We start from the raw sequence: 14,465 nt of genomic DNA, 5'->3' as shown, positions 1-14,465 counted from the left end.
GTTTTTCTTCCATGATGACACATTGATTTGCTGGAACAGTCCTAACAGACCTAAATTAATATTTACATAACAATGCCATTGAAAACCTCTGTCAGCAATCTTATCATTTAAGGATCCAGATCAGGGAGACTCCATCCATTCTGATTTAAGTGAGTTGTAAATACAGCAGAAAAACCTGCTGTTTATAGTCTGTAGTCCAGAGCTTTTTTGGTGCATTGTGAAAAAAAAGGGACTTAGTATTTTTATTCCTTCATAATCTGACAGACATGCAGTCTGTCTGTTGTAGTTGCTATATTTGAGCTGTAGTCCAAGGCTTTTCTGCTTTTCTGTGGTTAATTAGTTGAGATCATTTGAAAATCGTATGACAGGCAAGACAAGGCTTATTGGAGCACAACTGGTTATAGTCATTTATATACTGAAAGCAGCGGCATTCATACAGCCCCTTGCTATGGGTTTCCGCAGGGTCTTAAAAAGTCTCAAATTTAATAACCTGAATTTTAAGCCTTAAAAAGTCTTAAATATGTTAAAATATCGATATAAAATATGTATGTATCTACTGTCTCTGACTTTAGAGAGATAACGTTGCATTCGGAGAGCTATTCTCACTAATGGGGAAATGGAAGTTATTCTGGGACTCTTTACATAGGTCTTCAATTTAAGTGGCTGAAACGTGCAAGCATATTTATACATATGGCTTTCACACATCCCATTCACACTGGGGCAGTGTCTTGCCCAATTGCTGGACAGAAATTAAAACATCGGCAATCATCCTGCCGATAAACTGATGACCTGACGGACTTTTTGAGTAGTCAGCAGTTTTGTGGGTAGTAACTTTTTTTGTCTCTTTGTAAAAGCAATGACTGAGCCCAACTCTTGTCACCGGGTGTGATTGTCTGTGGAACATGAGCCTGATGTTCCAACTAATGTGCTGAGCTAAGAGATATGAACTACAGACGCTAATGAGACGTCACCGCACTGTGTTCATTTCCCAATGTCTTTACAGAAAAAAGAATTGCTGATTGGCCATGTGCATGGCTCATTGGACTTAGATGTTGCTAGCTGCAACCAACGTCAATGTTCAATCGCTTTTGCATGTAATTCCCTCTCCCCCCACTAATGCAGAGACATGCCACAAACTTAATAATAGGATGTGATATTTAAAGCTTGAGATATCCCTAATGTGCAGGCCTTCACACCACATCACAACAGGTTATTCAAATTATACAGAGAAATCCCAAAATGGCTTTTTAGGAAATGTCAATTTCACAGTCTTGCCACCAATTTGGTATTTACAAAGCAATGGGCTTTTTGCTTTTTTCCAAAACATGACTTTCACTTAAATGATATTGGGCAGAAGTCATGAAGGTTTTTAAATTATCTGTCTCACTGCTCATACAAGCAGAAAATAAAAGGCAATGGATTCTACATCCATTCGTTTCTGATATCACAAGGCAGGAGTATTTCCGAGTATGCGTTTTCTGTATCACATTAGAACACACAAAAATTAAAAAGACATTCACGCCTAAGCACAAATGGAAGTTGTTATTTCATGTGAGATGCAAGGCTCTGGACTGCAAGAATACAACTTTCTATTCCACAAATACATTGTCTAAAAAATAAGGAATTGTTGCTCCTGTGGAAATATGTATTTGACAGGGGGAAGTGCTTGTTTATTGTAGTCAGGGTGAACAGTGGGAGAACGGAACACAACAGCGTGACAGCAGAGAGTGGGGTTCAAATCATGCAAAGTCATGCTGGCAAATACAGCACTTTGTGTAAGGTTATACAAATATCAGCAAAATAATAATTTGTTTCATGCTTATCTCAATCTTGCACCAGATTGATGTGCAGCATTGCATATAATTGAAAAAGAGATTTGTTTTTGTTGCTTTGTAGTGTAACAACACATCGACAAGACAGATTGGGACACATATTTTATCAATTTTATATAACTGTAGGAAAATATCAAATATAATTTGAATCAAATATGAAAGTCATAATGGGTTAATCAATCACTACAGGAGAATTAATCAAAGGAAATAAGTAGATTAGCTGTCAAAGAATATTGCAATAAAGAAATTAGTTATCGTTGAACTTCCTTGTTTATTTCCCATAATATCTGTTACTAAAGGCTGATTCATGCTTCCAGCCTACGCCTACGCACAGGGCCAGCATTCATAGTTGTGTATAGGTCGGTGCGGTGCTAGGGGTCCTAGAGTTTCTATGCTAATGTGTTGAGTTTCTTACGGTTTCTGGTCCAATTATTTAGAAGTTCTCTATAGATGTTGAACAGCAATTACTTTTTCTTGAAGAATTGCAATGAAGAAAATAGAGACGCCAGAAAAGATGGTCTGTATGACCATTAAACCACGTGAGGCTAAGCAGGAGATTCCAGAAATACTGTCTGCAGGAAATGCAGTGCTACCAAGTGGACCAATCACAGCTTCAAGGCGGAGTTCAATTTTTGTGGCGGTGCATTTCAGGGTATGGGGTAGGGTTGTTTGTAGGGTACACATAGATACGCATAGATTAAAACTTTTAGAATTGGTAGAGTAGATTGCAGTTGTGCCTATGATGCAATCATATGGGGCAACTGCAACAGTTCTGCATGTCCCCAACAAAAGGGATAAATTGTTATTGTGGGTCAGTTAACAATATGCATCTTGCTCAACAACAAGACGTCTCACTCTCAAATGTGCTGCAGGTCGTGGTCCCTCCTCTGCTTATTACCTCATTCTCTCTCCATGTTAGAGCTTCAATTGGTAGGAGCTCGTTGTCCGTATACTTTAACAAGTAGAGATGGCCATCACAATGAAATGCTTCATCATCCACATCAGAAATAGATTCCAACATAGTAGTTATTTTCAGTCAAATTCAAACTCTTCTCTTTAACTCTCTCTTTCTCCCTCACGTTTCCATCCCTTCTTCCTTTAACAAATCTCGCGAGACTTGAGAGTGAGACATCTCGTTGAGCGAGACATGTTATCTTTCCAGACTCTTAGCAAAGACCCAGAATAACAATTTGAGCCTTTTATTGGTGAAAAAATATATATTTTATGGGCATTTAATTGACTGTCGCAGTTGCCCTGTAAGATTAAACTGTTGCTCCTGCCTCCATGTCATGCATCGCTGCCAGCGGAGGTCATCTACTAAATGGATTCCAAAAGTTATTGTACACCAATATTTATCAAAATAGGGCCCAAGTTAAAATTGAAACCAGATTTAAATTTAAATTTTTCATTTATATAATTTTAAACTGTAAAAATATAACTTGTTATATTTTGAGATTGTCATCCTCAAATGGGAAATACGTTGTAGTTGATTGCCAGTGAGGTTTTTCTTGCTTGACTAGAGTTCAGAAGAGAGGAAGCCATATTAGCATATTCACTAACTGCATCCCCCACCCACCTCTTGGGCACCTGCCCTCATTTTACCCAATCACTTTTTCTTTGACGCTCTATTCATTCAGCCTGAGGGACAGGGCCTGGAGGAGCAGAGAAGAAGAACAGGTGCAGAGTAGTGGAAAGATGTAATCAAAGGGAATAAACAAGTGACAGTGGAGTGTGGCAGTCTCACCCAGGAGCCTTTCCTCCCGCCGTCCCTCACCTCTGACCTCATATTCAGCCCTATATTCCCCACCAAAAAATATATATATCCTGGATGGCCTTTGAGGCAGATCTGTGCAGTTTGATACTGAAGGTGTGTATTTGCTGTTTTCATCTTCACACACACACACACACAAACACACACACATAGATCTGTTAGAGCACTTAAGGACTAATTTCCAGCCATTGCTGACTTGCTGGGTGGCAATTCCCTACTTTCTCATTCTGCTTCTTTGTGAATATCTACTTCCAGTAACTGATTGCTCCTGCCCGCGGTCGCTGCAGTGTCTGGCTGGCAGAAGTGTGCTCTCCCTCTCGTCAATGTCAGAGCCACCTAGTGGGTTTTGGAACAGTTCTCATCCTTTCTTGCTCTTTCTCTCGCTGTCCTGGTCTTTTTTCCTTCCTTCCTTCCCGCAGAACAGTCCAGGCTCCCCATCTCTCAGCAGGAGGCGGTTTGTGAATGAATAGAATACAGCAAAGCGCACAATACCTGACCACTCTCGATAATCGATGGCCTGTTGATGACGCTATTGCGGCTCAGTTATCTTGTAAACCTCGAGCTAGTGGAGAGGATCAGATATGAAATCCATAAGGTGGCTGAACTCCCTTGCCAGACTATTGATTGTGAAGCTGTATCTTTTATCTTGTCCTTATAATGCTGCTGATGAGCACACTTGAGGACTGGTGCCAGTAGTAACACCTCACCAATTAAACACTGCATGCTGGCATTTTAGATATTTTAAATGCATCCCATTAAACCGGACGGAAGCCAACTACAACACCCATTGGTCTAGATATAACAAGCATATTTCTTTTGGAGAGAAACAGTGTAATACTCCAAATGTCATTTATGGACGTTGTTTTGGCTGAAAACAGCTAAAACAGCTCCAGTGTATTCTTCTTATTCTGGGCCATATTCTTATGAAACAGCGAGCATGCTCTCTGAATAAATATTGATCTGGAGGCTTATAGCTTGTCACCGTAAGATTGTCTCTGAAGATAGATGACAAGTTATTATCTGGGTTAAGAATAATTGTCTATATTTATCTGGGAATGGCTGTATTGTAGGGGCATGTGTGCAAGTCTTTCAGATCTAATGAACAGTGTTATTGAAAAGAAATAGTTGCTCAACATTTGTATGTGACAATACTACATTTCTCCTCTTCCCTTTGAGGTGCCGGTGCTATTTTTTTGCTCTCAAGTTGCTCCATTGTTCCTTAATCCATGTTATAGCGTAAGGGCACAAATATGAAATCCATACTGGGACTGTGGTCCCTGACAAATACAATTGATCTCCTGACTTTGTATTGTACTTATAATTCTCCTGTGTACTTGTGCACAGGTGCTATTGTCAGTGTAAAACTGTTGTTTCACACTTTAACAAAAGGACACTCATATTGATGTGTTTTTTCTGTAGAACACGGTCACAGTTAAACCAGAAATGTAGGGACAGGCTCCTCACACATTGTTATAAATGATTCAAGCAAGAACAGGAAACTGCATTTGCTGTATTTTGGGGCGAGCTGCTCATATGTGTCCTTAAATTGCATGCTTTCTAAGATACTCTACAGGACAAAAGACTTTCAATCATTTTCTTTTGTTTGTTGTCAGTCTTTAGCCAGTACTTCACCTTGTATAGGAGTGTTCTCTTTGCTTTTCACAATGAAGTCTAGACATGATCTTTTGTTTTTACTCTGCCTCTGGTCTGGAGAGCTGAGAGCAGCTATCACACACTAGAGAAAAAAGGTAGTACTCAACGATCAAGTACCATCCACCTATAGTGAGAGCTATGCCTCTGGAATGACTGAACAAAGAGAGCTCCCCATTCTTCTCCAATGAATGTTCAACTTGCTAAAGCTACCCAGAAGCCCAGGGGCATTCAGAGACATTTTACGGGCAGTGGCTCCATTAAAAAAAATGCCCCCCCCCCCCCCCACCAAAACTTTATGGAAAGATCCTGATCATTGTTTTGTTTGTTTGACTCTCACAACTTCTCTCTGCCTTTGTCAACTCCTTGCGGATGACAGTGTGGGTGTAAACAATTTGCAACACCTCTGTGGCTAAATACTTCCGCTAATCAAAGTCGGCAATTAGCTCTCTGTCTAAGTGCATTCTGGCAGCAATTTACTTGAATCAATGTAGTGTTTACTGCTATATTTTTGTTAAGTAGCCAAAGTAGCATTGCAGTTTTCTTCGAATTCTGTGTACTAAAGTTCCCTCCCTCCTAGTCCTTCTGTAGCAGTAGTATTTGAGCAGGAGGTTTTCAATACATCCTCTTTTGCCTCCTATTCTATTGCTTGACACACTTGTATTTAGTTTTGATATATTTTAGACACATAACAAATAGCTGTTGTGTTTTTTTTGCAATGTACGCCTCATATTGTGCCAATTATTAGCTAGCTTAGGTATGGATGGAGTCTGATAATGTCTTAAATACACCAGAAAGGTTGTGTTGTGTTAAGTTGAGGACTGAACGCTGTGTGCTAGCATGCTCACGTGCCTCCATCACTCCAGGGAGCCTCGGTGGAATCCAGCTGTTGCTGTGGTTGGTTTGCTCGCATGTGTTTGCTTTGCACAAGAGCAAATAGCTTCTATTGCTTTCTTGCGATCAGGAAAATCTGTTATTCTATTGACATTGGTCAAACTTTAAAGAGAATGGGAGATGCACTCATACATGGAGTTATGTATGTCACACTCATATGATCAATGAAGAAAATTCACCTGGGGCTGTCACTTTTGTGTTAATTTCTTTAAGAGTAGGTTTTTAGGATAGAGCACTTTAAGTCATTTAATTGTCTACATTCTATCATGTTAGCACAATGGTTGCAAAAGTCACATTATGTAAGAAGATGTCTTGGTTCTAAGAGGTCCTGTAATGTAGGGGCCCTCTGGAAAGACATTTTGGGAGGTGTGGGAAAACACTTCTCAAAGAACTGAGTTACTTTTGATGAGATTCCAGTTTGAGTTTAGTATCCTTTTCAAAGGAGCTTACACAGCTAGTGGGAATATACTTCTGTGAAAAAATAAACCTGAGGATCTTTATTTTTATTTCATGCTTGCATGCTTATGCTTGCATGCTGGACTGTTTGTGTTTGATTCAGTTCATATAGTCTGATAAAGTGATCGCCTTCTTTTCACACTCTTGATCTGTGTCAAAAATACTCTGAAGATGTTAGAATTGGCCAAAAGCTGTCTTATTTTTCCGAAATATGAATATAGAGATGGTCTTGGAAAAGAAATACATTTTATTAAAGAGTCCATTCTGCATTGAGCTGAAGAATAAACTCAAGGGGAGCCAAAAAGCCTATACCGTTTTTATATATATGGCCCATGTTTGCATGAATTTTATTATGAAATAGCCATCTGACTAAAATGACTAATAATGGCAATCATAAAGCATATTAATGTATTTTACCCTCCTTCATTGTTGGCCTGTGCTACACTGTAGGTCACCCTGAGCAATACCAGGACAAATATACAGAAAGTCTGAACATTGGTGTGTGTTTGTGTCTTAAGGTGTTGATTAGGCTTGATTTGGCTGTTCAGAATGTGTGACAATATCTGTATCTGTAAATATGCAACCTTTTATGTTGTGCTGCTGTTTGGTACAATTAAATCAGGAGCAAGTTTATCTCTGAGCATCTGTTCTTGCTGTCACATGGAAACAACACCAGAGAAGCCATTAAAGAACTAAGACATTAGTCTGTAAAGCAACACATTTTCTACCCCATTATGCAAGTTTGACATAAAGCTCAATTTGAAAATAAAGGGGGGTGGGGGGTGGGGGGTGTTGTGTATCAGAGGGCTTTCCAGAGAGAATATGAAGTGAATCAGTGAGCGGCAGGGGCAGCTGCTGAGGGAGATGCATTAAGGATGCAGGCTGGACATGCTGTGTGGAGTAATGCAGATAAAGACGGGCTGTCTGAGAAAGATTTATGAAGAAATCTGTGCAAAGACAGAGCAGCTTGACAGACAGAGCGAGCAATTAAGAGCCCGAAATGAAAGACACAAATCTGTACACAAAACAATCGAACATATGGAGATGCTGAGAGAACAAGCGAGAGGAGGCGGTGAAGGGTAGAGGTAGAGGACGTCCCTGGAGATCTATTGTGTCCGATGCTTTTACTGTGGCGATGATGCACCATGCTGCCGGTCCACTCCTCTCATTAAAGCTTTATGAAGCAAGCTTAGCGCACGTTTTATTACAATGACGCCACTGCCTGGCATATTCCAGCCTTGCGGCGGTGACGGAGGGTGTTGCGGAGAAACAAGCCCGTTGAGAGGTGCATCAGACAGAGAAACAAGGGAGATGAACAAGTCAGAGAGGCAAAGGCAGGTTCATAAGGCAGAGATAGAAAATAAGGGAATAAGGGAGTGAAGAGGCGGGGGACAGGGGGAGGCAGCGCAGAAAGAACAAGCTGATAAATGAAGAACAAGACATACATCGAGATTTTTGTTATGTGCTCTGGGCCTGTGTACTGTTGCAGATGGCTGTTTAAAAATAGAATGGTTGGGGATTAAGGCTGTCAATATTTCCTTTAGTTGTGATGGAGGCCCAGGAGGTGGGTGAGAAACACAATTTGAAGACAGTGATGTCACAAACCGCATCTAGGCCAGAAGTTTAAGTTTAAAAAGTTAAAAGAATACGTCAAAGTCAAAAGTTGGCATTGGAGCAGCACATTAGAATGTCAGTTCACATGTGTAATGCTTTTTGCTTTCTTCTATTTTGCTCCGTTCCCCAGAACAGCTGATCCCGCAAACACAACTTAATTTGAATCAAGTGAATTGCATTTTCCATGACACTGTTGTCAAAGAAATTCAATTGTATGTTGATTTTCTTTTTGTCCTTAGACAGTTTAATGAAATAATTTCTCTCAACCAAGAGGCGTCTTTTCTTTTGCAGTAAGCTGCCATCGTGAATAAATGCCAAGTATAATTATTCTTGCGTCCTCCCCTGTTTGCTACAAGTGTCGTCATTTCCCTGTTATTTTGATTTTAGATAAACGTTCGCCTCTCACCTTCTGAGCCCTAAATTATAACGTCAGCTCCAATGATGCAGTGTAAACATCTCTGTGCATGCTGGAGTGTTCTGGAGTCTCAGTTGAATATAGCACCTGTCATTAAGTAGTTTATCACAAGCAGTCTCATCTCAATAACCATCTTTCCATCTTGTTGTGTTGGTTTGTTCTCTGAAGTGTCCAATAAAAGCGGGAAAAGCCAAAAAAAATCATCTCTGAGGACAGTAAGTACGTTGACTTTGAAGACACCGTGACTCAGCTCCTTCTGAATGACGCATGCTAAGTGCATAGTATGCTAGTACTCTGAATTGAAGACATTTAGCTCCTGTCATAATCAGAGACTAAATCCCTGCCTTATCGCTTCCTGGGTGCAGTGGCCTCGACTTTGTTTAATTGCCACAAGCCGAACCGTCAAAAGCTGCATCTCCCTCAGTGTTTAGCCCCGCGGAGGCTTATAGCTGACAATGGAATTACTCTGAGTCCCACGAGGACGGAGAGAGGGAGGATGAGGAAAAGGAGGCAGTTGTAGTGGAGTAGACGCAGAAATGTGGATGCTGGGAGCAGAAAGAGTCAGGATGGATGCGGAGTCTTCCCCTGAAAACCAGAAGCGAGAGAGGAAATAGCCTGAAATGACGTGATTCGCAAGAGAGAGGGAGAAAGAGAGAAACGGTTAAGCTGTGATTCCCAGGCTGTTGCCCAAAGCAATGGCTGTCTTAGTGGTTACGCCAGTGTGAGATATGACATGTGGGCCGGACGGTGAACTATGACGCAGGAGAGGAATCACGCTCAAAACATGCCTGTCTGAAAGAATCTCGCTGAAAGGATGAATGGATGGGCTGGAATAAAAGGATGAAAGAGCATGGAGGCTCACAAAGAGATGCTGTGAAATGGAAAATGTCATTTGCTTAATTCTTGGAAAGTTTTGTGCACATTTTGGTTGATTTACCAGTTTGTTTCCCCCTTTTTCTTTTGTTGAAACACATTTTGGGTGGACCAGTGCAGATAAATGTCAAACCAAAGCAGCCGACAATTTTTGTAGAAGCAAGATAGTGCAGGACGTCAGTGCCTCTCTGTCATGGATGAAAGCTTCAGGCTGTTTGAAGACTGAGGTGCAATGTTGCTGTGGAAAATGACCGGAGCTCGCAACTCAGTCAAGGGGTTTTTATCTTTTTGTGTGTGTGGGTGTGTGTGTGCGTGCGTATGTGTGTGTGTCCATGCATAGATGAATCTTAGGGATGTTAAACTTTAAGCAGGTGGGGTTATTTGACTGTAATTTCCTTCACGGCTGTATAAGCAGCCGTGCCAGTTTTGGCCAGTGGGAATGATTTTATGCTCCTAAGAAAAAATAGAAATTGCCTGCCGTGGGCTTATAGTATAGTTCTGCCGTAGACTGTGTATAAAGATGGACGACACGTCTGCACTTCCTCCCACTATCTACAAATGAAGCTGAAATGTTGCGGGTCGAAACGCTGACTTCTTGCTAATTTGCAGCCTGAGTCTCACTGTGGGGATCTGGAGATGGAGCCGCAGTATCGAGATACACAAACTTGACCAATCGCGATTCAGTGTCAGCTGTCAATCTTGGCGTTAACTCCTGTTTTTGTATCCTCTTATATCTATTTAAAACCACCTTTACTGAAATAATATGCATCTGAACAAACATCAGTGTGATTTAAGCTACATAAATGACAGACGCCATTCAAATTTGTGACGCGTATTTTGGATTTATTCTGATCCATGTCCCTTCCACTAACATGGAGGAGACAGGCCTATAAAGCAGCCTACCACCAGGTGGCAATTAAGACGCTTTGGCTTCACTTTTGTGGTGCTGTCATGTCGTCATGTCATGCGTGCAAATGTGTGGGCTCATGCTTAATAGCTACATATGAGTTGGTGGAGAAAGACATTTATCATGTTGTTTCGGATAAAATATAAGTTGTCTTGTTTGTGGTTCTAATTTGGAATGAAATGTTAAAGCTGACACATGGGGGAGCTGTCATTCATGTCAAGTGGTTGGCATGTTTAACCAGATTCCACAGATATAAGGAGTCATGTACAAATACAATGCAAAGCTTTGAAAAACTTTAAATGTCTGTTTCTGATTTACTTTAATTGAATCTCCTTTTCTTTCCCCTTCTTCCATCCCAATCCCTCTATCCCCAACACCATCTGTCCTCGTCCCCACATCAGTCTGTTCCCAGTATTCAAGGGGGGTCTTTGCCATCTTCGGCCTTTACGACAAGCGCTCGGTGAACACGCTGACGTCGTTCTGTGGGGCCCTGCACATCAGCCTGGTGACACCCAGCTTCCCCACCGAAGGAGAGGCCCAGTTCACCCTGCAGCTCCGGCCGTCCATCAGAGGGGCTTTGCTCTCACTGCTGGACCACTACGACTGGAACCGCTTTGTCTTCCTCTACGACACAGACAGAGGTAAATTCTTATTTTATCAAAGAGCTGCTGGTACAGAATGAAATGCCGAAGAATTTGACTGCTTTGCACCCACGGCTAGGCTTATAACGATCCAGTGAATCCAACTGAGGCTGGTTGGTCCTTATTATGATATAAAAGTGCAAAATTAAAAAAATATGTTATGCTGCCTGTCCGCATGAGAAGAGATTCCTCCATTTCAAACGATGAAGCCGTCACCGCCAATAAACTTTGAAGCATCTTTTATATTTGCGTAAATGCAAGCAATACATCAACTAGAGGTCAGCATTGAGTCAAGAGTTTCAAACAACAACATGCATGACGATGGGAAAGGAGGATGCAATAAACTGTTAGCTACACTAGCCTCCCCACAATTTACGATGGTACTGCTACGTTTTGTCTGTTCCATCCATATCCATTAGCTTTCGAAAGAGGTGAACAAATACAGACAAAATAAACACAGAACACAAGGCTCTGTTCATTTTTCATATAGTTATCTAATGTTGAGCCTAAATGGGCCTTTAATCAGTGAGTTCTGTGGCAGAGAGACAGAAAAGCATGAGTGAAAAAGTTTAGCTAGTGTTGTTGTAACTAAGAACTGACCTTTAATTATCTGTTTCCAACCCCATTTCTCTTCCTTGTTGGCTTTAAAGAGAGACGTCAGAGAGGGATTTGGGGAAAATATCCTAAAAGAGGCTGTAATTTAGGGTCTAATGTCATTGTAATCGAACTGTTAAATTGAGTAAAATGCAGCAGGGTTGTGTTGTGATGGCACTGCCAGAGGTTCATGAGCTCTTCTGTGATAACAACAGCTAACTGGGTAGATCTGCTGTCTTCAAACCCTGGGCCTAAATTGAAAACTCTGTTACAAAAGATCAAAATAGATTTCCAAATTAGTCCCGTTCAAAACACTTTCTTTGCATGAAGAGTTGGCCCTTAATTTGAGCTCGTAAAGAAATGGCACTTGGAGAACAATATTTTCGAATATCATCGAGTTGTGATCATCTCATTAAAAGTCGGTTTCCCAGGGATTGCTTTGGCTTTAATTTAACTCCCAAATGAAGCCTTGTTTTCCCACAGATTAAAACACAAAGGCAAGAGCTGCACTCTTTCCTGATGGAAAGATACGGCTGCAGAAACAAAGGTGTAATTTGGAACTTTTTTGTGAGAATCTTGGGCTCGGCCTCAACTCATGTAGTTTTAACTTGCCTTTCATAACCATCCCACGTACCATGTGAGGCAGGCACAGCTGACAGTCTCAACCTCTAACTGCTGTCATGGGAATTCTTGGCACGTTATCTCTCTCTCTCAGTTTCTCCATCTCTCCACCCCAACCCATCCCTCTCTCTCTGTATCTCTCTCTGCCACGCACATATGCAGACACACAAACAGAGTCTAATTCCCAGCCACAGGGAGAGACGCACAGGTCAAACATGACGCAGCGTCCCCAGACCACAGAATAGTGGCGTGTCCGGGAATCTGTGAGCGGCACAGTGTGTGTGTGTGCGTGTGTGTGTGTGTGTGTGTGTGTGTGTGTGTGTGTCTGTGTGTGTGCGTAGCTCAGTGTGCTTTGTCTGTGCCTCTGCCAGCCTCCCTCTGGTCCAGGTTGTCTGGGTTAGTACCCAGGGGGGAGACGAGGGAGCAGGAGGAGGAGAGAGGGGGAGCAAGGGAGACAGGTTAGGTGAGCGGAGCTGGTGGAACTGCCAAAAGGAGAGGAAGTAAAGACAGCATGCCAAACGAAGGGAGGAGGAGACAAGCAAGGTGGAGGGGGGGTGAGACGAGAAGAAGAGATTGGAAAGGTAGATGGGAAGCAGTGAAGGGGGAGAAAGGGGGAAATTACAGAATAGGGGAAGAAAGAGGACAGACAGGATCACAAACCTCTGGGGATATACAGTCATGTACAGCAGAGAGAGGAGGAATATTGAGAAAAAGGGGGGGGGGGAGGAGAAGGCAAATGGAGCGAAGGATGGCTGCATAGAGTTTGGGCTGTGCTCACCCGTGACTTGGCCGAGGCAGGGCCCTTCATTATAGGCTCCCATCAGGCACCGCTGCCGGTAATGTGGTGGAAAATGGGCAGAAACGTTGTGATCTGTTTTATGCTCCCTGCGCTGCTGTGCTCCACACACACACAAACACACGCACACACACACTCACACACACACACACACAAACACACGTATACATATCCAGATGTGCATAAATTCCCATCCAGTAGATAAATGTATGTGCGTGCCTGAATGAATGTAAGCACAGATGGTGCAAACAAAACACATAAACAGCTCCCCGGCAAGTTCAACCCTTGACACAAATTCAGTCATTTAAATTGTGTGTTTTATCACTGGTGAGACTGGGAAGGTAAAAACACAATCACACAACACAAAGAATAACAGGCTCCAATTTTTTACTATATGTCAAAACTCAATGAAACACAAATACACTTCCACACCATGATTACTGAGGCTTCAGATGTGCTCCTTGCTTCAACTCAACCAGTAAAAAGCTCCCACACAAAAATAGAAAATACAGGGTAGCATTTTGTACTGCTGCACTGTGTGTGAGAGAGAGAGAGATATTGTGTTGTTGTACACGTGTGTCACTGTGTTTTATGAAGGCGTTTGCTCTGTCGATCTGTCAATTTCTCTTCACGTGGATGTGACTTTGGGTGGATTGTGACATTTTATGTCCTTTTTATCCGATTCGCATAATATCTCATGGCGCATGTTTCGGATTACCATCATTATTGTGATAAAAAAAGTACACTGTGTGCCAAAACTATGAATAAATAATGCCGTTATATTGAGTTATCTTTTATTGTCACATTTTCCCCCCTTGATTTGACCTATAAATCATCTCTGGTCCAATATAGCCTTCACCTAGTACAGCACTAACTCTTTCTCTCTCTCTTTTTCTTCCCTTTCTTCCCTGTTGTCTAGGTTATGCAATACTGCAGGCAATTATGGAGAGAGCAGGGCAGAACGGATGGCAGGTCAGGACATACACAAACACGCGCATTTTGGTAACAGACCAAACAAACACAAAATCGCTCATAATCTCCTGCAGCATACATATGCAATTGACCACACACGCTGCATACAAATTATTCCATTTAGTTTTTTGTGGTTGCTTGCTCACTGTGCCATATTCCTACATGCCGTTTGCATGTATATGTATATACATGCATTTATAAATGTATTTTCCCTCAGGTGAGCGCCATCTGTGTGGAGAGTTTCAATGAGGCAGCGTATCGCCGGCTCCTCGAGGACCTGGATCGACGTCAAGAGAGGAAATATGTCATCGATCTGGAACCTGAGAGACTACAAAACATCCTAGAACAGGTAATGGTGAAAAAATATTAACCAAGCTGGGCTAGCACACAACGTTAACCATGCAGCTGCAATCCAATTTCCATGTGACA

The 14,465-nt window shown here is 41.9% G+C and overlaps 1 protein-coding gene across 2 annotated transcripts in view; it reads left to right on the top strand.

The window, feature by feature from the left end:
- The window catches only part of gria4a (glutamate receptor, ionotropic, AMPA 4a), a 109,955-nt gene that overhangs the window by 33,303 nt on the left and 62,187 nt on the right, over nucleotides 1-14,465 (top strand). For both annotated transcript variants that reach the window (XM_061073764.1, XM_061073763.1), the window contains exons 3-5: nucleotides 10,814-11,053; nucleotides 13,984-14,036; nucleotides 14,254-14,385. In XM_061073764.1, the coding sequence (XP_060929747.1) occupies nucleotides 10,814-11,053; nucleotides 13,984-14,036; nucleotides 14,254-14,385 (425 nt within the window). The remainder of the gene's footprint in view (nucleotides 1-10,813; nucleotides 11,054-13,983; nucleotides 14,037-14,253; nucleotides 14,386-14,465) is intronic.

This window comes from Limanda limanda, chromosome 6 (genome assembly GCF_963576545.1).
Source record: "Limanda limanda chromosome 6, fLimLim1.1, whole genome shotgun sequence".
NCBI classification, from domain to species: domain Eukaryota; kingdom Metazoa; phylum Chordata; class Actinopteri; order Pleuronectiformes; family Pleuronectidae; genus Limanda; species Limanda limanda.
This window is presented reverse-complemented; position numbering and strand designations above follow the sequence as displayed.